The 27,437-nt window shown below is 35.9% G+C and overlaps 1 protein-coding gene across 3 annotated transcripts in view; it reads left to right on the forward strand.

Moving 5' to 3' along the window:
* Window positions 1-27,437, forward strand: part of CCDC73 (coiled-coil domain containing 73) — a 182,688-nt gene that overhangs the window by 91,217 nt on the left and 64,034 nt on the right. For all 3 annotated transcript variants that reach the window (XM_056801974.1, XM_007497222.3, XM_007497225.3), the window contains exons 4-8: window positions 589-660; window positions 2,382-2,417; window positions 13,276-13,350; window positions 21,507-21,545; window positions 27,068-27,203. In XM_056801974.1, coding sequence (XP_056657952.1) covers window positions 589-660; window positions 2,382-2,417; window positions 13,276-13,350; window positions 21,507-21,545; window positions 27,068-27,203 — 358 coding nt within the window. The remainder of the gene's footprint in view (window positions 1-588; window positions 661-2,381; window positions 2,418-13,275; window positions 13,351-21,506; window positions 21,546-27,067; window positions 27,204-27,437) is intronic.

Here is a 27,437-nt window from a genome sequence, read left to right on the forward strand (position 1 = left end):
ACTCAAAAAACCTGAAATTTTGTTGAAGAAAACTAAGAAATAAAAGGTCAGATAGTATATTTATTACATTTGTATATTTAAGTAAATGATGTTCAAGGTATATTTATTGGCTGGCCCAGAAAATTTGTTGGAACATACAGAATGAACTTCTAAATTCACTTGGTGAACTTAGTCTCAAAGTTACTTTCTGGGAATCCTAAAAATGTAGTGTATTTAAATAATAAGATTATTCTTGTGAGCGACCATTAATTAACAGATCATTTCCTGAAGGAAGCTCTGGAGGGAGCTATGTCCAAATTTTCTAAATCAGAATAATGATGTGTTGTGAGGGGCAAGAAAAGTGATACTGGAAAGAATTTGTGTTGATTTCAGAGGAATCAATAAATCTGAAACCTGGTAAAGTCGCCAAGCATCTTTCAAGTAGTTACTTATATACTAGATACTGTTAATCATAAAGTTAATTTTATTCAAGAGAAGGAAATGATACAGTTGAAATGCATAACTTAAAAAAATTCCAAGCATGATGAAACAAGAAATAAAATAATAATTATGTTGAAGTTTTTTTTAAATGTCTCAATTTAAAAACAGGAAAATCTTCAGCATCAAAAAGAAACATTAACAAAGCAACATAAAGAAGCTATGGCACTCTTTAAAAAGCAGGTAAATTAATGAAAATATGAAAAAGTTCTACTTTTGTAACATAATCTTTACCCCTTTAAGAAAGTCATTCACTAGCTAGTCTGCATCTTTCCTAAAGACAGAAGAGGAAATGGGTATAAATCTCAGTGTGAGGTTTTAGATAGCTATAGTAAGTTGAAACTGACAATGAGTTAGGTAGCAGAATGAATTATCCAGGGGTATTGTGAAATCATTTTTTAAAAACTATGTAGGAGAAATATTCTGTCCTGAATGATTTAGGTAATTTGTTTGAAAACTTTTGCCTTTCGCCCTAGGGGTTCTGGTAATCACTCTTCCCACATTGCTCCCGTGTAGACACACAAAATGGAAAACTAGCAGAATTTCCAGAGTGTTGAGAAGTTAGGGGTGGTTAATGAGGTGAGAGTGATGTTAAGGTTGAGGGAGGTGATTACTACAAAGTGGGCTCTCAATTGGACAGTTAGTAATAAGGAAGAGCTGTCAGGGGGATAGATACCTATTTATGAAAAGAGGTTTAAAGAACTGAATGACTAGAGCCTTTAGTTATTTGGAATTCCATAATTCTAACCTCTGGAACTTCTTAAAACTTCCTTCTATCCCCTAATTATTTTTATGATGTTTCTACACAGGCTTAAGTCAGTGTACCATGGAGAAAGGAGTGTGCCCCTTGACAGGTTTTTTCCTAAGCTTATGTATTCTCTTCTTTTTTCCCTTTGCCCCTCTCTCCATCTCCAATAAAGATATTCCATATTCACATATCTATATATTCATATCATTTCCTCACACACACATATATATATATATATACACACACACACACGTGTGTGTGTGAAAAGGGGATATATACATATATAATGTGTATGTCACAGGCAGACATACTACATGTACATAATGCTGTATATTATATATATGTATGTATATATATAATGCTGCATTTATTTTATAGATATCTTAAATATTTAATTGGAAAGAATATTGAGAGTTGGCTAGGGATACTTGGTAGAACCTCTTATTTAAAAATGTCTTCTAATAGTCTACCAACTCGAGATTCATTTAGTTTTTTACCAAGTTTCTTTTTCAAACTGCCATTGCTTTTATGCCCTTGGAGTTAAACATAATTATCCCCTTTGTGTAAATTCCTTTATCCCCATATCTTTCTTCCTTATTCCCAGCTGAGTTCAGCCTAATCAAGGGAATCAGAAGTGTTTTTGGAGATTGGGCCAATTTGAGAGAGTGGTAGGCTTAGGGAGGATCTGGATGGGATGTTATGGAGAGAGGTTTTGGGCTACCAGAAAGTAACTTAAAGACTCTGGGAACTGGAGAGGAGAAAAGTGCTCTGTTAAGAGAAGTCCCAGAGCCAAAGAATTCAGATTTGGGGCAGGGGTGGTGGGGTGCAGATGAGCGAAGTAGCCAAATCATACTACTGCAAGTTAGTGTCAGGGTTGAAAGTTGGCCCTGGGGCCTCTGTCTTCTAGGACATTGATAGAGAAAAGGTACATTAAAATTTTTATTTTTCAAGCTTTTTCCTTTTCATCTCTCTGGACTTTAATTTTTTCATTTATTAAATAAGATGGATAGACAAGAAGATAACTAAAGGTCCTTTCAGTTAGAAAATTCTACAATTTTATGAATATAATATGCAAAATTTATTTTGTTGGCTAGAATATAACATCTAATTGTTTTGTTGCTATTTTGTATTTTTGAATTTTTCTATGTTTATCAAGTTGCAAACAAGGATGTGTGCTATGGAAGAAGAAAAGGTATTTATATGAATTCTTATTATTAATTTAAAATGTGATTGAGAGTTAACTATCAAATGTAGCAGAAAAATCTAAAAATACTTTATATTTACTATTGAGTATACTCTGTAGTTATTAATTTATCTCCTCATAGAGGTAAATCTCTATGAGATTTACCTTTCTTAATATGCTAGACTTACACAAACTAATTTTAATGTTAGCCTTATGGAGAATACACCAACTGGCAGCAGGAGGACAGGACCCAGAAGCTGCTGGATAGTTAGAAGCTGTTCACCTGGGATTAATTTCCATTGCTATTATATACACAATGACTGATACACAAACTATTAAACAGTAGTTGATTGTAGTAGAGAACATTCATTTTAGGCTTGTCAGAATGTAGAAACTTTGTGATTTTCAGCATAAAGACCTTCTTTAATAAAATACTGTTGTCTTTGTGAGTGTAAAGCATTTGTTAGATATTTTATTACAAATGAGTATTTATTGGTCCCCTCCACAAAGTCCTACTCCTCTGCCATATTGTTGTGTCAAGGTCACCCTGGGTTATCAAGGGCATTGCCAGATGACGTCAAGCCCTAGGAAGGTTTGAGTACAGTTCCAAGAACAGATTGAATCTACTGAGTATGCAGAGCTTATTAACCACAGGATGGCAACTTTGTAATGGATTCTTTAGCCATAGCAACCCATAAAACAACGAAAAAATTTTAGAACGGCCTTTAGTACCCTGTGGCCCCCTCGCTTCTGCAATAATTGTGGTAGAAAAGGGGGCATAGATTGGGTGCTAAGAATCACAGTTTTTATGTCATCTTTAAGTCCTAATTTGGTTACTGGTACTCCAGATTTGATAATCTTGTGTGATAGTGGGTTTAGGTGGTGAATATGAGAGGTATATTGGTCCAGTCTTAGCTTGTGCTTTCTGCCACTTGCAAGGGCAGTCAGCAAGCAGTTATGAAATTGTAGTGTATGGCTCGGCCACCAGATGGTGCTTTGGCTGTCTTGGAATTGTCTGTTCCCCCCTCCTCACCTCTTTGGCTCTAGAGGATTCCCAGAGACTAAACTGGTTTCTGGGCCCAGTAAAGGTCTATAATATGGCCTATAGCCTAGACTATGCCCCCAAATAACTAAAAATAGAAAATCTCTCTCTTCTGTACTTGTTAAGCCCTCAACTTGTAAACTGGGTTTGTTACTCCTCCTCCCTTTCTTCTTCTTCCTCAATAACTCCCCAAGACATAGGTTTGACAGTTTGCTCTTCATGGCCACAGGATTTATTAAAACTGTCAGGACACACAGAAACCCAAGCAAGCCATAAAATGAAGGCTGCAGGTAGCAAGGTGCAGGATCGTTGATGCTTGAGTTGCTTCTCTTTCCATCCCCTCTCTTCTTTTAGTTCCAGGTGGGAGGATTAAAGAAAAAGATTAGATACATTTTCTAACTCATGGTAGATTTCTTCAGAAAGTACTCAGTAAACAGAGGGAAAAGAGAGTGATGGAGAATTTTGCTTGATCTCCATAATGGCTATGTTCCTGTCAGCTGCTAGTTTTAATTTACTCCATGTTGTACCTCATTCCTATGATTCTCCTCTTTGTTATCTCTCTTACCGTAGTAAGACCCAACTCCCTCGACTCCACTTGGGTGCCTAGGCTAATTTCAGTTCTCTTTCCATTCTTCTGTGATTGTATCTGTTAAGGTAGTGTGCCCCTAGTCCTTTTAGTCACTAATGGGAACCTTGCCTCCCCAATTGATAAATGGGCAAGGGACATGAACAGGCAGTTCTCAGATAAAGAAATCAAAACTATTAATAAGCACATGAAAAAGTGCTCTACATCTCTTATAATCAGAGAAATGCAAATCAAAACAACTCTGAGGTATCACCTCACACCTAGCAGATTGGCTAACATGACAGCAAAAGAAAGTAATGAATGCTGGAGGGGATGTGGCAAAGTGGGGACACTAATTCATTGCTGGTGGAGTTGTGAACTGATCCAGCCATTCTGGAGGGAAATTTGGAACTATGCCTTTAACTATGCTTTAAAAGATGGTCTGCCCTTTGATGCAGCCATAGCACTGCTGGGTTTGTACCCCAAAGAGATAATAAAGAAAAAGACTTGTACAAAAATATTCATAGCCTCACTATGGCAAAAAATTGGAAAATGAAGGGATGTCCTTCAATTGGGGAATGGCTGAACAAATTGTGGTATATGTTGGTGATGGAATATTATTGCTCTCAAAGGAATAATAAAGTGGAGGAACTCCATGTGAACTGGAACAACATCCTGGAATTGATTCAGAATGAGAGGAGCAGAACCAGGAGAACATTGTACACAGAGACTGATACACTGTGGTACAATCTAATGTAATGGACTTCTCCATTAGTGGCAATGCAATGATCCAGGACAATTCTGAGGGACTTATGGGAAAGAACACTGTCTACATTTAGAGGAAGAACTGTGGGAATAGAAACCCAGAAGAAAAACAACTGCTTGGTTGTCGACATGGGTCGAGGGGGATATGACTGGGGATGTAGATTCTAAATGATCATCCTAGTGCAAATATCAATAATATGGAAATAGGTGGAGATCAATGACACATGTAAAATCCAGTGGAATTGCATGTTGGCTATGGGAGGGGGTGGGAGGAGAGGAGGGAAAGAACATGAATCATGTAACCATGGAAAAATTTTCTTAATTAATCAATAAAATAAAAAACAAATGAAACTAGAAGACAGAAGGAAGTTGAAGATAAGTGGAAGGATGGATAATAGATACTCCTTGGAGAGGCAGATAAAGGAGTTGGCTTTATTGTGTTTTCAAAGGCAACAAGAATAAGTCTTTTTAAAAAAAAACCCTTGCCTTCAATCTTAGAATCTGTGTATTGGTTCCAAGGCAGAAGAGGGGTAAGGGCTAGGCAATGGAGGCCATGTGACTTGCCCAGCCAGGAAGTGTCTGAGGTCAGATTTGAATCCAGGACCTCCCATCTCTGGACCTGGCTCTCACTCCACTGAACCACCCAGCTGCCCCACAAAGGCTACAAGAAATAGTTCTAGTGAACCTTTTTTAATAGCAGTGTTCATAATAGCATTGTAAAATAATTTTCAAGCTGGATAACTCATAAACAGCTCCATTTTGACATGTCTGAAACCCAATTCAGTATCTCTCCTTCCAAACCCACTCTTCTTTTGTACTTCCTTATTTCTTTTGAGGGCACCACTAGCCTTCTAGTTGTTGACATTCACAAACTCAGGGTCATCATCAACTCTTTACTCTCATTCAGTTCACTTATTTAATCAATTGTCAAAGTTTGTATTTCAACCCCTACAGCATCTCTTCCATCTCACCTCTCCATTCGGTTCAGGCCCTTATTAGTTCTCACTCCAACTATTTTGAACTAGTACTTCTCATCTAAACTAATAGAACTAATTAACACTGCCTCAGATGAGCCTCTTCTCTCCAAATTATCCTTTTCTCCTTTCTCAAACCGATTTTCTTAAAACTTTTATCTGACTATATCACTTCCTTTTGAGTAAGTTAGGTGTCTCTCCATTATCACCAGGATCAGATGTGATCATCTCTGTTTGGCTTTTAAAGACCTTCACAACCCGACTCCAATCTACCTTTCTATCCTTATTGCATTTTGCACTTTTTGACATATACTGCAGGCCTGTAAAATGACCTTACAGCTGTTCTCCTATGCAGTGGGCTGTCTCCCACCTCCATGCCTTTGCCTTATCTGTTCCAAAGGCTTAGGGTGTATTCTTTACCTCAATCTCTTGGAATACCTGGTTTCCTTCAAGGTATGGATCAATCATCATCTTTCACATGAATCTTAATCCCCTGGCTGTTATAGTGCCTTCCTCCTAAAATTACCCTATATCTGTTTTTAGATACATAAAGCATACATATATACAAGAGCTGCCAAGTGGTACAGTGGATATAGTGCTAGGCCTGGAGTTTGGAAGACTCATCTTCCTGGGTTAAAATCCAGCCCTAGACACTCAAGTTTGTTAGCCTCAGCTTCCTCAGCTATAAAGGAAATGGCAAACCACTCTATCTTTGCCAAGGAAACCCCAAATGAAGACTATGAAGAGTTGAACATGACTGAAAATAACAATATAGACACATGCATACATACATATGTCTGTGTATTATTACATGTCTATATATCCATATATCCATGCACACATACATATTGTCTTCCTTCTTTAGAATGTATACTTCTTTAACATGGGGATTTTTTCACATTTGTCCTTGCATTCCCAGTGCCAAGCATAGTGTCTAGTGCAAAGCAGGCATTTAATAAATGCTTGTTGATTGATTGCCTGCTTGACTTTTTAAAATTAGATTTTATTTTGTTTTCTCCTAATTACATGTAAAAAGTTTTCAACATTTTTCAAAGAATATTGAGCCTCGAATTCTCTTCCTCTTTCCCTCTCCCCACCAACCCCTTCACCTCTGTTGAAAGGGTAAGTAATCTTATGTAGATTTTACATGTTCGATCATGTGGAATATTTTTCCATGTTAATCCTTTTGTGGAAGGAAATTCAAATAGCAAAAAATTAAGAAAGGGAAAAAAGTTTGCTTTGGTTTAGATTCAGACTCTTATCAGTTCTTTTTCTGTGGAACCAGATGGCTTTTTAATTTTTTAAACGAGGAGTTTTGGATCATTATATTGCCAAGAATAGCTGTTATTCATAGTTGTTCATTGTACAGGATTCCTGTCACTGTGTACAGCGTTCTCCTGGTTCTGTTTATTTCACTCTGCTTCATTTTGTGAAAGTCTTTCTAGGTTTTTCTGAGCACTTCCTGCTTGTCATTTCTTACAGCACAATAATATTTCATTATAATCATATACCATAACTGACTCAGTCATTCCCCAGTTGATGGGTATCTCCTCACTTCCTAATTCTTTGCCCCCCCCCCAAAGATCTGCTTTAAATATTTTTCTCCATATAGGTCCTTCCCTATTTTAAAAAAATCTCTTTGGAATACAAACCTAGTAATGGTATTGCTAGGTCAAAGAGTATGTATTGTTTTATATTCCTTTGGGCATTGGTCCAAATTGCTCTCCAGAATGATTGAATCAGTTCATAACTCCCCCCAGCAGTACATTCATCCCTCCATTTCCCCATATTCCCTCCAACTTTTATGATTTTCCTTGTCTGTCATAATAACTAATCTGATAGGTATGGGGTGGTACCTCAGGGTTGTTTTAATTTGCATTTCTCTTATTAATAGTGATTTTTGTATGACTATAGGGAATTTTAATTACTTTTTCTAAGAACTGCCTATTCATATCCTTTGACCTTTTATCAGTTGGGGAATGATTTCCATTCCTATATATTCAACTCATTTCTCTATGTATTTAAGAAATGGGGGGCTCTATTAAAAAAGACTTGTAAATTTTTTTTTTACCATTATGAATTACTATGTATTACTTTCCATCCTATTTACTCCTGTTTAGTATCTGATCTCCACCTCCTCCATTTTGTCCCCAGTCCCACCCCCCTTTCCTTATCCCCTTCCCCTCCTACTTTATTGTGGCATAAGATAGCTTTGAATAACTAATTGAATTGTGTATGTTCCTCCCTCATTGAGCCTATTCCAATGAGAATTAAGTTCAAGTGCTCTCCTCTCCACCTCCCCCATCTTCCCCTCCACTGTAAAAGCTCTTTCATTCCTCTTTTATGCGTAGTAATTTAGCCATTCTATTTTGCCCCTGTACTTCCTCCCAATGCATCCCTTTTTATCAGGCTTAATTTTAATATTGTAATTTTAATTTTAATATTTATTTTTATATCATTCCATCACATTCAACTCATACCATTGCCCTCTGTCTATATATACTCCTTTTAACTGCCCTAATGATGACAGAATTTTTTGGAGTTACAAGATTCATCTCCCCATGTAGGGATGTTTACAATTTAACCTTTTTGAATGTCTTTTGATTCTTTTTCCTGTTTACTTCTCTTTGATTTTCTTAGGTTTTATATTTGAGAGTTAAATTTTCCATTCAGCTCTGGTCTTTTCATTAGGAATGTTTGAAAGTTGTCCTCTATTTTATTGGATATCCATTTTTTTCCACTGAAGGATTATGCTCAGTTTTACTGTGTAAGTGATAATTGAAATTCTACTTCCTTTGCTCTCTGGAATCTCTTATTTCAGGCTCTCTGATTCTTTAATGTAGAAGCTGCTAAGTCTTGTGTTATCCTGACTGTGCCTCCATGATATTTGAATTATTTATTTTTGTTTGCTTATAATATTTTCTTTTTGACCTGGGAGTTCTGGAATTTGACTATACTATTCCGTGGAGTTATCTTTTTGGGATCTCTTTCAAGAGGTGATTGGTGTATTCTTTCAATTTCTATTCCCGCCCCCCCTCCGATTCTAGAATATACAGGCAGTTTTCCTTGATAATTTTTTGGAAAGATAATGTCCAAGCTCCTTTTTTTAATCATGTTTTCCAGGTAGTCCAGTAATTCTTATATTATCTCTCCTATATTTATTTTTCCAGGTCAGTTGTTTTTCCAGTGAGATATTTCACATTTCTTCTATTTTTTAATTCTTTTGACTTTGATTGTTTCTTGGTATCTCATGAAGTCATTAGCTTACACTTTCCCAATTCTACTTTTGAAGACATAGTTTTCTTAGCTTTTGTGCCTCATTTTCCTTTTGGCCAATTCTGTTTTGTAAAGAGTTCCTTTCCTCAGTGTACCTCTTTTTCCTTCTTCTGTACCACTTTTTCCATAGGCCCAATTCTGATTTTTATGAAATTCTTTTCTTCAGTGCATTTTTTGGTATATCTTTTCCCATTTGCCCAATTCTGATTTTTAAGAAGTTCTTCTCTTCAATGGATTTTTGTGTTTCTTTTGCCGAATGTCCTGCCCTTTTAAAAAAGTAATTAATTTAGGGGGTTTTTTTGTGTTTATTTTACCAAGCTATTGACTCTTTTTTTTCATGATTTTCCTGTATCGCTCTCATTTATTCCCCCAATTTTTCTTCTACCTCTCTTATTTGATTTTTAAAATCCTTTTTGAGCTCCTCTATTAATTCTTTTGGGGCTTGAGAGCACTTAATGTTTTTCTTGGAGGCTTTAGATGTAGCAGTATTGGTTAGTTGATTGATTTATTGAGAATAAATTATAGCTTATATATCAATATCTTTTGCAGAGGATAAGAATGAAAAGAAATTCTATTAAGAGCTTGATAAAATTTTCCAAATTAGGCCAACATATATTTTGATACTTAGTAACTTTAATGAAATAGGGGTGACAGGCAAGGTCAGCAAAACATGTTAGAAAATATAGATCACAGGGATAAGAAATGAAAGAGGCCAAAGGCTTTTGTATACACAAGCTCTTAACACTTATGTACATAAAGTGCTTACTTTGAGAAAACAAGTGATAGTCATTGGACATGATGAACACCAAGTAGCATCACAAAATGAATACAAATGCATCCAATGTAGTTAAATACAATAAAATTTGGGAGGGAAGCCATTAGCAATGGTAGAGGGGTCAGGAAAAACTTCATGCCTAAGATGGTGCCTGAGCTGCCTCTTAAAGAAGAGAGACATTCTGAGGCAGAGGTAAAAATGGAGTGAATCTCAGGCATCTGGGATGACCAGTGCAACTCTACAAGGAGAGGAGATGGAGTATCTGGAGTGAGGGATGGAGAGAAGGCCAGTTTGGCTGGTTTGCAACATGTGAGAGAGGGAGCAATGTCCAACGTAGCTGAAAAGGAAGGTTGGTTCCAGGTTGTGGAAGGCTTTGAATGCTCAGCGGGGGAGTTGATATTTTATTCCAGAGGCAACAGGAAGCCACTGGAGTTGGTCCAGTAGAGGAGCCTAATGTGCAGATCTGCTCTTAAGGAAAATGACTGGCAGCAGGATGTAGGATAGGCTGGAGTAAAAGAGACTTGAGGCAGAGAAAATAATCAGGAAGCTGTGGCAATAATCTAGGTAAGAGGTAAGCAAAATGCTGAGAGAAGAGGAGGGGTCAGATGTGAGGAATGATGTGAAGGCAGAAACAGCAGGATTTGGTGACTGTAGTTAAATACATGTATTTAAATACTGACTGGACATGTGGGGTAAGGAAGAGTGGAAAGTACAGGATAACCTCAGGATTAAGAACTTGAGACACCAGAAAGACAACAAAATAATTTTGGCAAAAGTAGGGAAGTCTGGGTGAGGGGGAGACTGTGTGTGTGCGCGTGCGTGTATGTGTGTGTGTGTGTGTGTGTGTGTGTGTGTGTGTGTGTGTGAAGATAATGAGTTCACAGTTTAAAACTTTCAAACTTGTTGAGTTCCAGGACATCCAGTTTCCATGCCCCATGGGCATTTGGGAATCTTGGACTGACATTTGGGAAAGAAACAAGGGCTGTATGTATAGATAAGAGAGTCATCTGCATAGAGATGATAGTTAAACTGAGGGGAACTGAAGAGGTTACAATGGTATTCCAGAGATACAGACAGAGGGAGAGCTTGGGGGGGGGGGGGGTTGACAGAGAGGTAGAGAGAAGGAGAGAGAATGAGAAAGAGAGTAAGCCGAGGGAGAAGAAAAGTGACCTTGGAAAGAACTTTGAGGAACAGTAACAGAAAATATGTAAGGTGTGGATGATGAGACAGCTAAGAAGCCTAAAGAGCAGTCAGAAAATCAGGCAAAGAATAGTGTCATGAAAACTCAGAAAAGAATGAGTATCCAGGAGGTAAGCATGGCCAAATAGGTTGAGAAATTTTAGGACTGAGAAATGGCCATTAGATTTGTCTGTTAAGAGATCATTGTAACTTTGGAAAGTTTTTCACTGAGTGATTATATTAAAAACCAGACTGCAAAGTGTTGAGAAGTAAGAAGAAAGGAAGTATAAGATAAGATTTATGTAGACAACTTTTTCTATGGCTATGAAAGGGAGAAGTAATATAGGATGATAGTTTGGGAGGATTGTAGAAGCTAGAAAGGACTTTTTTTTTAGGGATGAGGATGTGTTGGGGGTGTTTGATAGGGATGGGTGTGTTTGAAGGCAGTAGGGAAGAAACCGGTTGATAGGGAGAGGTTGAAGATTTGAGAAGAGGGGAGTGATTGAGGATGCAATCTGCTAGAGAAGAGAGGAAGTGATACAATTAAGAGCTGTCTTCTCAGAGAGTGTAGAGGAACTACCACTCTTTATTCTGGGAAGCTATACCCTTATTAATGGAAACCAAGATCTCATTAGCTTTCTTAACTGTTGTATCTCACTGCTCGTTCATATTGAGCTTGCAGTTTGCTAAAAGGTTCAGACAGTCATTTAAACATGTTTTTTCTATCTTATATTTGTGAAGTTGATTTTTTGAGCTCAGATATAAGACTGTAATTGATCCCTATTGAATTTTATATTATTGAGTTCAACCTAATGTTCTAGTCTGTCAAGATCTTCTTGAATTCCGACATATCATCTAAGGGGTCAACTACTGGTCTCATCTGTAAATTTGGTAAATTGTGCCATTTGTGCTTCTATCCAAGTAACTGGTAAAAATGTTAAATACAGAAGAGCCAAGCACAGTTCATTGGTGTGTTCCATGCCAAGTTGACATTGAACCATAAATGAATATTTTGAGTCCCACATACGACCAGTTTTGAATCAATCTAATTGTATTATCAGTTGATTTGCATTTCTCTCTTCTCCACAAGAATGGCAGGAGACATTTTGTCAAATACTTTGTTAAAATATAGGGCAACTATGAGTGTTCCAATACTTTCCTTTTGTACTTTCCCTATTGAAAGCTGCTGCTATCCCATGGTGCAGCTCTTCAGAGTATAAGGTCTTTTTTTAATGTATTCATTAAAATTAATGGATTTCCTTTCTGCCTTGTACCAACATTTTGTCTCTGTTGAGCCCCATGTACCAGGCCATTTATCAACTTACTTTATTTTAGAATCTTCTTATTTATCTTGCCTTGTCTTGCCAATTACCTTCTTTATTTCTGAATCTTTCACTTTTGATCTTTACTCTTTAATTCTGATTGATACTATTCTTTCACCATCTCCTTTAAACTTCTCTCACAGAAGACAGAAGTAAAATCTAGCTGAGTATATGAACTTGGAGATGCTTTTCTATAAATTTTCATCAATTCTGGCCCCCACTCCCCCAATTCTCCTCTCCAATTGTCTGGCCTTTACTAGTCCAAATCATCTACACAATTTCCTTCTTACTCATCTCAAATCCTGTCTTCTCTTGCTCTTTCATCCACAACTTTCTCCCACAAATTCCAGAAATATTATGACTCTGTGCCATGAAACATGACAAGTTCAGAAGAATTAAAAATATCTCTCATATAAAGAACCACAGAAAGGTGCATGATTAGTCTATCATTTCAAGGATGAAAGATAAGTAATAGAAGATGCTGAATACTCCACTGGTGTCATTCCAATATCAATAGGAGGCAATAAAGCCCTCTTAAAAGGTAGATCTAGCACCCTATATGGTGAATTTATGGGAGGACACAAACAGCTGCACAGGATGAATGGATTGCAATTTGCATTATTGCAGGAAAATAGTCATATCAATGAAATCACAAGTCCATTTGATTACTGGGTACTGGTAAAACTAGAACTACCTCCTCTTGTGTCTCTTTGCACAGTCATCATATTAACTCAGGCAGGCATATTTCAATGATGAAATAATTCATAGCTACACAAATTCTTTCAGTTTTCATAGCAAAAAAACTAAAACTTTAAAATATTTTAAAATAAAAAGAAATTAGAACAAACAGATGTTTATTCTATTTAATATAATGTGTTAAAGTAGGCCTTTGATCTTAGTCTTAAAGTTTTCCCTTTTTGTAATGATGCTTATATTCGAACATGATTAAATACTATTTTTGATTTAAAGGGACAATATCAAATTGCTTCAGAAATAAAAGAAAAAGAAATAGGAGGACTGAAGGAAACATTAAAAGAATTACAGGTGAGTTAACTGATAATTTCAGTCTCTTTTCCTTATATTCCCCTATCACTCACTTCTCCTTTGATGTCACTCTTGCTGTAGCAGGGAAGTTTTTTTGGGGGGGATGCTTAACCTTCAAGTTGTCCGATACTATTGCCACAATGGGGAATTCACTTTTTACTGTCTTCAGTCTCTGCCCCAAGTGACTTCTTGGTCTCAGATGTATGCTATTTCCCTTTTTCTTCAGGCCTGTTGGACTTCCCCAGCTCCCACATTGCTATTCTATTCTAGTTCTCTCTATTTCCAATTTCTCAAGCTGACTATTTCTGTGGCATAATGTACTGCCATGATACCTTCTCCATCATACAAGGGACCCTACTTTCCTTGGTGCATAGGGGTGGGATGCAGAATTGAGTTCTTTTGTTAGTGCTGGCAGAGGGTGGTGGCAGGTAGGGGAGGGCATGTTGAGTGAATCCATTAAAGATTAACCTTCTTGACTGTTAGCTCATCAGACTGTTTCCTCATTAGGTACATTGGTGTCTTAGACTATGGAGAAAACTGAAATTTATCTCTTGCATAGAATCCCTATTTTGTAGAAGTTTGAGATGTTAACAAAAAGAATGCTAGTCCCCTATCTTATTGGTCAGGAGATCCAGAAGTCTGAAGTGCCTTTATATTTCTTAAATATTTCATAAATATTGAATACAGCAAAATCTCAAGGAGCCTACATTTTAATGGGGGAGAGAACTTGTCAATAATAGAAGGAAATCTTAGAGTAGAAGATAATAGCATTTGAGGGTAGGGAGTGGGACAGGGACTAGGAAAGATTTCTTGAAGAAGGTGAGATTGGATTCAAATTTTGAAGGAAACAAGGGAAACTAAGAGGAGGAAAGGCAGTCCAGAATTAGAAGAATGCGAGGCAGGCCAGTGAAGCTGAATCATAGAATGCTCAGAGGGAAGGAGAGTTTAAAAAGATTAGATTCTCTTAAGTACTTTGTACTTTGCCTCAATGTGTCTGTTCCTTTTTTTTTTTTAAAGAAACAACTTTATTGCTCTCTGTTTTCTGTTAATTCTTCTTGGAAGGACAGCTTTGTTGTAGGACAGGCCTAGCATCCCTGCTATGGGGAGAATAAAGATGGTAGATTGCTTGATATCAGGAATTCTGGGCAGTAGGGGGGTTAATCTGATTCAAGTATCTTACACTAAGTTTATCACCAGTATGGTGAGTCTGGGAGAAGGGGATGCACAGGGCTATTAAAGGATGGGTGAACTCACCTAGATCAGAAATGGAATAGGCCAAATATCCCAGATTTATCATGGGTTCTGTGAAAGAAAAGAAATGTTAAAATTAATTATGGGTTGGACTTGAATTATATTATTAATTAGGTGGTTACCAGGGATTTAATTTCTAAAATCCCAAAATGAATTACTAAAGTAAATAGAATTTATGGTAGTTTATTTACAATATTTACAATAGGAGGAAGGTATTAAGAAGAGAGAAGAGAGAGAGAGAGACAGAGAGAGAGAGAGAGAGAGAGAGAGAGAGAGAGAGAGAGAGAGAGAGAGAGAGAGAGAGAGAGAGAGAGAGAGAGAGAGAGAATGAGAATGAACTCTGGCTTCTTCTGATACCATTTAGAATCTCTAAGCCCCAGGCAGGGGAACAGTCTCACTAAGTCAACTTTTCACTCACCAGTGGAGACAATCTTAAAGAACTCTGTGTGTCTGCCTTCCAGTCGCTCCTCTGAGTCAGTGCCCGAATGTCTGCATGCCCGAATGTCCGAATCTCTGAATGTCTGTCTACCCTTCCGCTCTGAGTGACTGATCCTTCACTCCAAGCCAGGGTGACTGAGTCTACCAATCACAGCAGACACTTTTCTCCAGGACTGTCCATTCTTTAGTTCTCACCTTCTTTGGTTAGATTTTATCTTTTTGGGTTACTTAAATCCTCTTTTGTTAAGTTCACCATTTGTAGTTACTTAACACCTTTTTGTAGTTACTTAACACCTTTTTTGTAGTTAAAATCTAAAAACAGATTGTAGCTTTCAATTCTAGCTTCACTATAAAGAAAGAGCTAAGTACCTTCATTGTTGCAATCAGGAGATTACAATTTTATCTTCACAATAAAGAAAGAGCTAAGTATCTTCATTGTTAACTAAATCCAATCTTCACAGAAAGAAGAGGAAGAAAAAGGAGGAGGAGGCAGAGAAGATAACTGTGAATTTTCTACAAATTAGTTACTACCATAATCAGGATTCCAAATTTAATATTCTATCATTTCTGAAGGATCAGAGTCTTTTACAGGTTAAAATGACCCTATTAATTTTTCATCTTCAGTTATGCCTTATTTTACTATTGTATCCATGTGTGGAAAAATCACCATGGTATAAGTATGTAATAACTGATTGCTATGTTTTGTTATGTTGGCTATATTTAAAAATGTTTGGGGAAAAAAACAACAAAGACTTTTAGCAAAGGCAGCTTTTAAAATATTATAACTTTCCCTTTACTCTCTCCCAGTCCCAAAAAGATGCTAGAAATTAGCTTTAGTAAAGAGTCTTGGGACAACATTTGTAAATCAGGCAATAACCAAAGAAGTATTAAGAGTAGAGAAATCAGTAAGGGGACAATGGAATAAAAAAGGCAAGTATAAGAAAGGTGAAAATACTACCTTTTTTAGGTAAGGATAATAATAATATTTACATTTGATAATTATTTATATTTCAAAGAACTTTCATACACATGATGGCCCATGATCTTCAGAACAATGCAATGAGGCAATAGTACAAATATATTTCTGCATTTTATGAGCAGAGATTTGAGACTCAAAGAAGTTAAGCTGATTTTCCCTTGACCACCTACTTAATAATCAATGAAGCCAAGTCTTGAAAGTTTATAGGATGAATAATTCTCCAATAAATAAGTGGTCAAAGGATATGAACAGTTTTCGAAAGTCAAATACATGAAGGAATACTCCAAATTACTAATAAGAGAAATGCACATAAAAAACCTCCAGAGGTTTCACCTCATATATGCAAATTGGCATAGGTCACAAAAAGTGGCAGTAGTCAATGTTGGAAGGGTTGGTGTAGCAGTGAAATGATACTGCTATTTTGGAAAGCAATTTGGAACTATGCAAATAACTGACCAAAATGTACATACCTTTTGACCTAGACATTCCATTACTGGCCCAAGGAAACTGTTGATAAGATCAAAGTCCCCATAGGTACCAAAACATTTATATCAGAACTTTTTGTGATGGCAAAGAATTGGAAACTAAGTAGATGCCCATTAGCTGGGGAATGACTAAACAAATTAAGTATATGAATATAATGGAATATTACTATACTGTAAAAATGATGTGTGTGATAAAGTAAGAGAAACATGGAAAGATTTACATGAATAGAAGCAGAGGGAAGTCAGCAAAACCATGAAAACAACAAACCCATTGACTACCACAATGTAAATGGAAAGAACAATGATATATACAAAAACCCCAAAGAGAAGGTCAAGCATGGTTCAAAGGAAAAGATAGGTGAGGATACTCCTAACACCCACTTTATAGGAGAGGATGCAACATGAAGGCGTTGAATGAAATTATTTCCAGCTTCCTCCATAGCTCTCTTCTTGTTGCCCCCCCCCCAAGTATAACTATTTTAGCTGAATTTTAGTAAGTTATGTGTACTAGAAGCATTGAATGGAGAAAAACATAATTGACCATAGGAGATGAAAATGTTATTTTTGAATAATTTGAAGATATTTTCTCAAAATATTTCTGTAATTAGAAAAAGTCATTATTCTTCTAGATGGTTTCAAAGGTTCGCTCCAATTTTATGAAATAGTATTGTTTTGCAGAGCCTAATAAGGTTTCTTGCCTTTAAAAATTAAATTCCTTGATTCTCATTAATTTTTTCTTAAGTATTGAATTTCCCCTCTTAGTTGCGGGTTGATAAAGTGAGCCTATTTGTTAATATTGCTATTTATACTCTATTCTATTAACATTCCTTTGAAAATAAATTGGTTTCTTTTGCTGTCATTCTCTTTATGTTTAATTATCTGGTTAATGTAGAGAGTATTTTAAAAGCTAAAGAAATTCCTTCACATGGCTGACCTTCTGTGCAAGAGCTATAAGGATTTGTTTTGCCTTGTTCAACTCATGACATAGTACAGGTGATGTATAGTGTACCTCATGGTCTGCTGAACATGATCCATGAATACCACAGAGCAATAAAAGTTCGAATTTTTCCCAAGTAAGAAAAACTTAAAGAAAGGATCTGTTAAGAATCTGATTTATACTTTTAGGGCAAAAGAAATAACTAGAAATTTATTAGAAATCACTAGTAATTTGTAGTTAGTGCAAAAGGAATTACTAGATAAAACTTGTATGTGTATCACTTAGATTCTTCTACATTATGTTTTTTCTCTCTCCCTTTTCTTTCCTTTTGTCATAGGATCCTTCTCACTCCTCCCCCCTACCCCAAAACCCACAAACCCACAAAACATTGAAGAAATTATTCATTCTGTAATTGATACATCCATTGAGTTCTCTCCATGAGTCTGTAAACATTTCACTTTAAATATTAGACAAACACTTAACTAGATTATAGGAGGTGGGTATTACATTAGGTATGGTGGAATATTGACAACTTCCATTCAAATGACTTCATATGCAAGTAATTTTGTATGCAAGTCTTCATGACTTTGAGAAGTCTGCTTAATAAAACTACCTTAGAGGGACAATTAGGTGGCTTAGTGAATAGAGAGGCAGGCCTAGAGATGAGAGCTCCTGGACTTCAATTCTGGCCTCAGATACTTCCTAGTTGTATGGCCAGAGGGAAGTCATTTAACCCCACTTGCCTAGCCCTTATTGCTCTTCTGCCTTGGTACCAATACTTACTATATCTAAGACAGAAGGTAAGGATTTAAAAAATAAAACCTTATTAGAGTGGTAGCTAAATTGTTGATTGTACTACAAGGTTTAGATAAACTAGTCCTGGCTATGTCAGTGACTTACTGCCACTGATATTTGGGTAAGTCATTCACAAGGATGAGCTGCAATCCATGATATCTAAGACCCCCTCTACTTTTTAAATTCCATGGTTTTAGAAGGCAACTAGCTGGTGAACTGGATAGAATGCTAGATTTGGAGTCAGGATGATTTCAGTTCGAATTCTGTCTCAAATTCTTACTAGCTATGTGACTCTGGTGTGAGGGCTTGGTGAGTTCTTTCCAGAGCTGTGTATCCACCTGTGGGGCCCAACTTTTATCCAATTCTTATCTGTGGCTCCAAGAAGATGAATCATGTGCAGTGACTAAACCCCAGCAAATCCCAGCAGACAGGCTAAACGAAGTTGAGGGTAACTGGCAGGCCCCAAATCCATTGGTGAGTCAAGGAGGTGTCTACCCCAAGCATGTGAACACTTCTCTGGGTAGACATTAGTAGGGAAGTTTGGAAGAGTAGTGGGTTTGGGGTTTTCCTTTTGATCATATTGAATTTGAGAATTCTATATCTAATCTAAAATATCCAAAAGATATTTGGTGATACAGGATAAGAACTCAAGGGAGAAGCTGAGGCTAATATAGAGATTTTGGAGTCATTTGTGTCGAGATCACTAAGCCTATGGGAACTGATGGAGTCACCAAGTATGAGTGTAGAGAGGAAAGGGTCCAGGGTAGAAATCTGAGATAGATCCACAATAGGGGGTATGATGTAGGTGATGAACAAGCAAAGGAGACAGAGGAGAAATGGTCAGTCAGGAGGAGAATGAAGAGAGAACAATATCATAAAGATCCAGAGAAGAGAGAATATCCAGGAAAATGTACACAACAGTGTTAGACACTGGAAAGAGTGGTTGAGAAGAATGAATACTGAGAAACAGACCAGCATATTTGGTAATTAAGAGATAACTTGCAACTTTGGTAAATGTGTTGATGCAGTGGATAGAGTGCTGGGTCCCAAGTTGGGAAAACCTGAACTCAAATCTGACCTCAGACATTTACTAATTGGGTGATTCTGGATTAGTCATTTAATATCTATTTGCCTCAGTTTGCTCAAACGTAAAATGAGGATAATAGTGCTACCTACCTTGAGGGGTTGCTGTGTAAAGCATTTGGTAGAGTGCTTGGCACATAATAAGTGTTATATAAATAAATGCTTATTCCCTTCCTTCCCAATGTCCTCCCTCATATTTGGTGAGAGCAGTTTCAATTAAGAATTAATATTGGAAGCCAAGGGTTTGAGAAATAAGAGAAGAGACAAAGACTATGTCATATATTGCATAGTACCCTCTGTTTAATCAAAAAAAGAAAAGGGGAATTAAATTCCAGACCTATCAATATGGAGTTTCTTGGGGATTTCCAAATATGAAAAATTGTGTTGCTTAGAGAAATAAGAGAATAAGGACAATTCTTAAAAAAGAAGGGATTCCAGAATTGGGAAAGCAGGGTTGGCACTACAGCTTTCGTAATGGCACTGTCTGAATTCTTTACATACTCAAAGTTTTTTGATTATTGTGGAATTTTTTCCCATGGGGATAGAAATTAAAGGGAAAATAACTTTCACTTTCCAGAAATTTGCTTTATTAACCAAGGCTAAATGTAATGTTTTGCCCTTACAGGGTTTAAGAAGTATAAAATGAAGGTGGCCTGGTTTGATGACAGATCACATGAAAAAGATGTCAGGGTTTTAATGTACTTATGGCTTATTAAGACTCCCCAGTGTTACAAGGAAGCCAAAAAAACCTAATGAGATCTTAGACTATGTCTCTAAGAAAAGGGTTGTTAAGTGCTATTTATTATACAACATTTAGCAAACCCCTTCTGGACGATTATGTTCAATTATAGGAAGGGGTCAACAAACAAGAATGCAATCAAAGAGTGGTGACTAGTGTGATGAGAAGACTGGAGACCAAAGGATCCAAGGATCAGTTCTTCCAACTGTTTAGCCTGGAGAAAGGAAGACTTATTGGAAACAGTATCAGTCTTCAAGCATTTGATCTGCTTACATTAAGCCTTGCCATACACAAGGCAGAATGGATAGCAATGAATGGGAAGTTCATGGAGGAAGATTATAGATTTGATCTAAGGAGCAAGGTTCTAGAATTAGAGCAATGGTAAGGTGGCTGTCTTAGAAAGTAGTGAATTCTTCAGAGTCTCTGACTACTAAGCAGACATGTTGCAGAATGGATTTCTGTTCATTTGTAGGTCACAGAGGACATCTAAGTCCTTTCAAACTCTAGGGTTCTGTAATTCTGTGATCACTTCTTTTCCATAAAAGGAGATACCTGTACATGGGAAACAAAAGGAAATAGTACATGAGATTGCATTTTACAATTAATGTGAAAATTGGCTCCACTGGGTTCTTATGATAGTGAGATGCTTATCACAAAACTGCAAAAATTGTATAGTTGGAGAATCATTCCTACACCTAGCACTTCAGTGGTCAATGATTTCCTACCTGTAGAAAATTGAAGTCCATCTGTAACTTAGTTTAAAAAAAGTCTATCTATAAATCAGATATCAAGATGTAGATAAAAATGGCTTTTGATCTTAGATTTCACTTCATATATTTTAAGGTTATTTCTTCTTTGCTACTTTTTAGTGTGGTGTAAGATTTAGCAGTGGTTATTGCCAATTGGAAAGATAGTTTCAAATTCAACTTAAAAACTGGAATATCCTCTAGAAAGGATGATCTGGGTTGGGAGGTAGATTCTGATGAAACGTGAGCAATAAGGGCTATTCAATGGGGGTTAAGTGACTTGCCCAGGGTCACATAGCTGGGAAGTGTCTGAGACCAGATTTGAACCTAAGACCTCCTGTCTCTAGGCTTGGCTCTCAATCCACTGAGCTACCCAGCTGCCCCCTCTCTTTTCTCTTAATCACTTCTGCCCCTAGAATTTATTGTTATTTTTTTCTATTCCATTTAAATACTGTCTGACCACACATTTCCCATTCCCACAAATTGAGATAGATTATAGCTAGCTAATTTGTGTTGTCGTACAGAAAAATGTGCCTCTCTGGAAGTACAAAGAAATATCAGTCACATTTTTACTTGAGGCCTTCCCAACTAAAAATAAATGTCATACAGAAAGTGAGTGCTACACTTTATAAAATGCAATTTTAACATTAGGTGGAATTTGTATAAAGTAACTAATGTAAAAATATTTTTCTTATTTTTCAAGGTTTCAAAATATTCTCTACAGAAGAAAGTAAATGAAATGGTAAGAAAGCTACATCACACATTATTTCTGTTGTAGTAATTAAATACAGCTTAACATTTCTTTCTGTTGATGTAAAATTGAGAGTTTAATAATAATCTATTTGCTACTTATAAATTAATACCATTTTAAGGTAAAACTCGTGATTTAAAATATTATTCCCCAAATTGTTCTCTAAATTTATTTTGAGATTACTTAATATTTACCTTGTTAAAAAGAGACTTTTTAATAGCTACAAAATTATTGATAGACGTGGTAACATTTTAAAAGTGACTTTACAGAATGAATTTATTTTTGAGTATATGCAGACCTAGATTAAAAATATTACAACCAATGATTTTTAAAGAGCCTTTGTTTTTGAAATAATGCTTTAGTTAGATAATATTTCAACCTTATGGTACCTCAATGTGAAGCTGCATCTAAGACTTTCTTTAGTTATAAAAAGAGGACTTACTCTGTGTCCAGCACTATACTATATATATTTTAAATTAACATCTTTTGCTAGAAAAATTAGATTTTGTGGAGTATTGTTGTTCACTGTTCCCTTATAATTACATAAGATAGTGTGCCTTCTGAAAACCATATTTTCCCCTCTATTCGCAGGTATTGCTTTCCATTTTCATCAACATAGGGCTTTTCTGTAGAGGGTTTATCCTATCCTAGTCTGGTTAGAGAATGGGAGGATAGCAAAATTTGTTATGGAGTTGGATTTAGGTTTGGTATTAGGTGGCAGTATTAGGGTAGGGCTAGAAACACTAGCAGATGATTTCATATGACATTAAATCCAGAGCTGGACAAAGTAACTGTTGTGCCTCTTGGAAACCTATTTTTTTCTGTATTAGGAAATAAAAGAGAGCTGTATAAAGATTGCTAAGCTTGATTGAATAAATGCTGTGAAAATTCTGCTGCTGTTCAAGTGGAAAGAATAAAGATAATATTGTCAGACTATTATAAACTGTGATTTTAATTAAGAAGCCGAAAAACTAGAGTCCGGTTTAGCTTTAAGTACCATGACATTTGTACTGAAAGTCATCTTCAACGCTACAGTGGTTTTACACAAAATATGGTGAAATTGAATAATATGTCCTTTGACCTGGGAGATAAGGCTACAAGTTAAAGATCAAAGGCAACATAAAATGTGTTTGGTCTTATTTCACTTTTAAATTTTGTTAAACAAATATGTATAATTTAAAGGATGTCAAAACAGAAAAAAATTTCCATTAGATAATTCTCTTCAAAGTTGCTTTTTGTTATGATTTTTTTGTTGTGAATTATAGACTCATATACGAAACCTATTGTAATAATAGTTGAGGCATAATTTCATCAGTTTTTATGTGAATATTAAAACAAAATAGAAGTCACTAATTGAAAAGCAAATGTTAAATGTATGTTTTGTTTATTTTGTAGCCATGCAGAAGACTTTAATTTCCTATCTAATTAGTTGAGAAGTTGGAAATCACAAATTTTTTTCTTACCTTTTGAAACTTAAATAATTTTTTGTCAATCTTTTTTGGTGTGGATCTTAGATTTCATATGTGTGAGGAGCTCTCTCCACCAATATGTATTAGCACCTGTGCTATAATTTGTGGTCATAGGGAGTTGCCTGGGGCATCCAAGAGGTTAAATGACTTGCTCAGGGTCACACAGTCAGGATGTGTCAGAGGCAGGACTTGAACCTTCTTTTATCTGTTTGTAATGGCAATCCCAAATGCTCTATAGAATCCACTCACATTGTTTGATGCTATGGTGAGCCCAGATGACTAAAACATTAAGTGGAAATAAGATGCTCACCCATGACCAGTAAATCAACTTTTCAGGGCACTAGCATATAATTTGGTGATCTGAAAGAAGTCATTTTAAAAATCATACCCTGGAGCTTTTCTTCCTGCATTTATCTCCCATGGGTGAGCATTAACTTCTAGTGAATTTCTAAGTCTTCTGGGGGTACCATTCAATCAAGTTATGAAAAACTGAATAACCTAAAAGAGTATATTGAAGCTACCATAGATAATAAACACAACCATTAATCTATCCCACCCAACACTAAGAATACTTCTTCCTCGTGAAAAAATTCATTGTGATTGCTATGAAAAAAAAATAACCAAAGGGGAAATGCTAGTAAGCCAAAAGAACCACCACTGGAAATCAAAATGATTTGCTTAGTAAGGTTACCTTAGGTAGAATCTTAAATTTTGATCAGGGATGATCTGGGGACTATAGTGTATCTTTAGGTAGCTAATATAGTTTAATAAGGAGCTTGAAAACTTATGAAATGGAAATTACAGGACTTGAAACCATGTCAATCCAGGATCATTTCTAAGGAACTGGGAAGTTCAACCAATGTAAAATAAAAGTAGGCACAGTGGGAATATTTGAAGGGCTGTCATTTAGAAGATGGATTAGATTTATTTTGTGTAGTCCCAGAGCACATAATCATGTGAAAATTATGGATTGGCAAATTTTATAGCCCTGCTGACCTTTAAGACAGGAAGCCCTGGGTTCAAATCCTGTCTCTGACACATACAGACTCTATGTCTATATAACAATTAACTTCTCTTTCCTAGGCATCTCACTAAGACTGTCTTTTCTGGCAGATTTTATCATAGAATGGAAGAGCTCTCACCTCATTTTCTGTGATTACATGTCAGTTTATCTCTGAAGAAAATGAATGATGTCAGGATTAAGAGGAAACAATAATTTTCCTTAAAACTAACTTGATTTAATTAAGTCTTAATGTTGACACAGTCAGTAAAATAATCAGAGAAAATGGTCACACACTTCAAAAAAAGCACCTTACTTTTTGGGGGCAGCTGGGTGGCTTGGTGGATTGAAAGCCAGGCCCAGAGACAGGAAGTTCTGGGTTCAAATATGATCTCAGACACTTCCTAGACTGAGCAAATCACTGAAGGGTTTTTTTTTTAAAACCTAATCCAAAACTAAAACCCTTACTTTCTGTCTTAGCCACAACTCTAAGACAAGACAAGAACTAGGCAAACAGAGTCAAGTTACTTGTCCAGGCTTACTCAGCTAGGAAGTATCTAAGGACAGATTTGAACCCAGATCCTCCTGACTCCAGTCTTGGTACTCTGTCTACTATGCCATGTAGCCATCCCTACCACACACTTTTACAGAGTGTTTGTCAAACTAAAAATGTAGACAAATAATTTTCTTTGTTTCTTATACATAACAACTACCGACATGTTCATACAGTATTATGCTATTATGGAACATTAGTTTATCAATTACAGTTTAGAATTTGCATGATAATTATGACTCCAAAAGTTAAAGTCTCTTTTAAAAAAGGACAAAAAATCTATTTTGTAAAGAAAAAAAACCAGCAAAAGCCATGGCAGTGAAGCTAACCAAAGAAATTTGTACAGCAACTTGCAAAAGTAGAAATAAAAATTTAAGTTTTATTCTATGATTTTTACCTTGACTTCCCAAATACAATGACAATAGAATTCTGCAAAGGAAAATGTCTTTGATCTCTGCATTTATTTTAACCAGATGAGAAGGTATACAAGTTATATCCATATTTTTAACCAGCAGGTGTGCCTGAAGATTTGTGTGTAAATCTGACTTTAGAAATCTTTTTGTAAAGTCCTACGCTAATAGGTCCTTCTTGGGTACCATTGACCATGGATTCTCACAGGCAATCCCAAGGAATCCCCTTCATCCTTAAGATTTCTGTACATACTCTTCCCAGGAACAAAATTAACAACTTGCATTTATATAATGTCTTCAAGTTTATAAAGTATTTTCCTCATAAAAACTGTGTGAAAGTAAGAAATACTAATACTTAGCATAGATAAAATTACCCCTATTTTCAGATGAAGTAACTAAAGCTCATAATGGTTAAGCCACTCAATCACTAACCAGTATTGGCAGGATTTGAACCATGATCGCCTGAATCCAAATTTATTATGTTTCCATACCAGGTTGTCTCTCAATTCAATAAATATTTGCTGAGAACAATATTAATGATACACTATGGGGAATATTACATGAAGAAGACATAGCCTCTTAGCTGTCAGGTAACTCACCAATGAGTAGGGAGGTATTAGACAAATGGAGTAGCTAAGAGGTGCAGTGGATAGAATGCCAGGTCTGGAGTTAGGAAAATCTATGTTCAAATCCAATTTTAGACATTCACTAGCTGTGTGACCAAGGGCAAGTCATTTATCCCTTTTGCCTCAGTTTCCTCATCTGTCAAATGATCTGGAGAAGGAAATGGAAAACCATTCCAATATCATTGCCAATAAAACCCCAAATAGGATTTTGAAGAATCAGAGGCAACTGAAATGACTCAACAATAACATGAAACAAACAAGCAAGTACATACAAATAGAAGGAATAATATATAGTGTTATAAAAGGGGTACAAAGTATTACAGAGGTTAAGAGGAAATAGAAGTTGTATATAGTCAACAGGATCAAAGAAGTCCATAAAAGAAAGGCATTTGAGCTGGGCCCTGAAGAATAGATAGGATTTTGACCGAGGGAGGGCATTACATGGGGAAAGAGCAGTATGAGCAAAGGCAAGTGAAATGTTAAGTGGAGGATTTGATTTATTCAGGGAATGGTGACAGGTCCGGTTTGCATGAAACATAGGAATATAATGAAAAATAAGGAAAGGAAACTTTAAATGGGATCAGAGCATGGGAGGCCCTGATGCCAGGCTAAGAAGAATAGACTTTAACTTTGTAGTAGTGGATCACTATTTTGAAAAGGGGAGTGATATAATCAAAGGTGCCTTAAGAAGGTCCATCTGATGGTGATATATAGAGACGGTTTAGAGTGCGAAAATACTGGAAGTGGGGAGAATAGACTATTATAGTACTCTAGGTGAGGCATAATGAAAAGCTGGGTCCAAGGTATAGCAGTGGACAAATGGTATTATTTCCCAGTAGTAATTCTTTTTGATTTTGATTCCACAAACATTGTGTCCCCCTCCTGCATCAGTCACCCTTTGGCAAACCTCCCCCAGATTGCCTTCTCCCATTGGATTATAAACTCTGAGAACACTGAAACTTCTCTTTTCTTCTCTTATTTGTATCCCCAGGGCTTAGCACAGTGCCTGACATTTAATAGGCCCTTAAAAAGTGTTTATTTTAAAGTGTGCTTATCTAAATTGTTCAGTAATTTGATTGTTTTCTATCACAAGCCTAATTTAAACTATAAAGGAGAATTGGAAACAGGTAGATGGTGAACCAGAAAATTATCTTAATTCTGTTCTTTATTTACCTATGAATCTTGAATAAAAAATGGTTATAAGATAGATATAGTCCCCAATGTGGAATTCTTATGAAAATAATAAAATTACTACAAAAATCAAGTTCATGTAGATTTAGAAATTTTATAAGCCTAAACATTTTCATAATTTTGAGAAATCAATAATGTGTATATTCTGGAATTATTTGCCATTAATTTTATGAAATAATTTATATTATTGTTATGTGCTGAAATTGAGTTAATAGTAATATTAATATTAAACTCTAAATATATGTTAATTAATATTCAAAATAGGAACAAAAACTCCAGTTACACCACTTGGCGAAAGAAGATCATCAAAAACAACTGAATGAAATAGAGAAATATTATGCCACAATCACATGTCAATTTGGAATGGTCAAAGAAAGTCATAAAAAGTTAGATCAGAATGGTAGGTTTTTATGCATTAAATTTTTTACATATCTAATCAATGGACAGCATTTAAACTTTGAAATGAGATGGTTAAAATGTGTTTTAAGCATAGTTTTCAGCAAAATAAGACTGTTTGAATAATTTTCAAATCCTCTCCTATAAATAATTACCTTACCTTTGGATTAATTTTTATATTTATATGGACATATGATTGTGCAATAATGCTGATATGGGATATCTAAAATATAACATT

The sequence above is a fragment of the Monodelphis domestica genome, chromosome 6, assembly GCF_027887165.1.
Source record: "Monodelphis domestica isolate mMonDom1 chromosome 6, mMonDom1.pri, whole genome shotgun sequence".
In the NCBI taxonomy this organism is placed as follows: Eukaryota; Metazoa; Chordata; class Mammalia; order Didelphimorphia; family Didelphidae; genus Monodelphis; species Monodelphis domestica.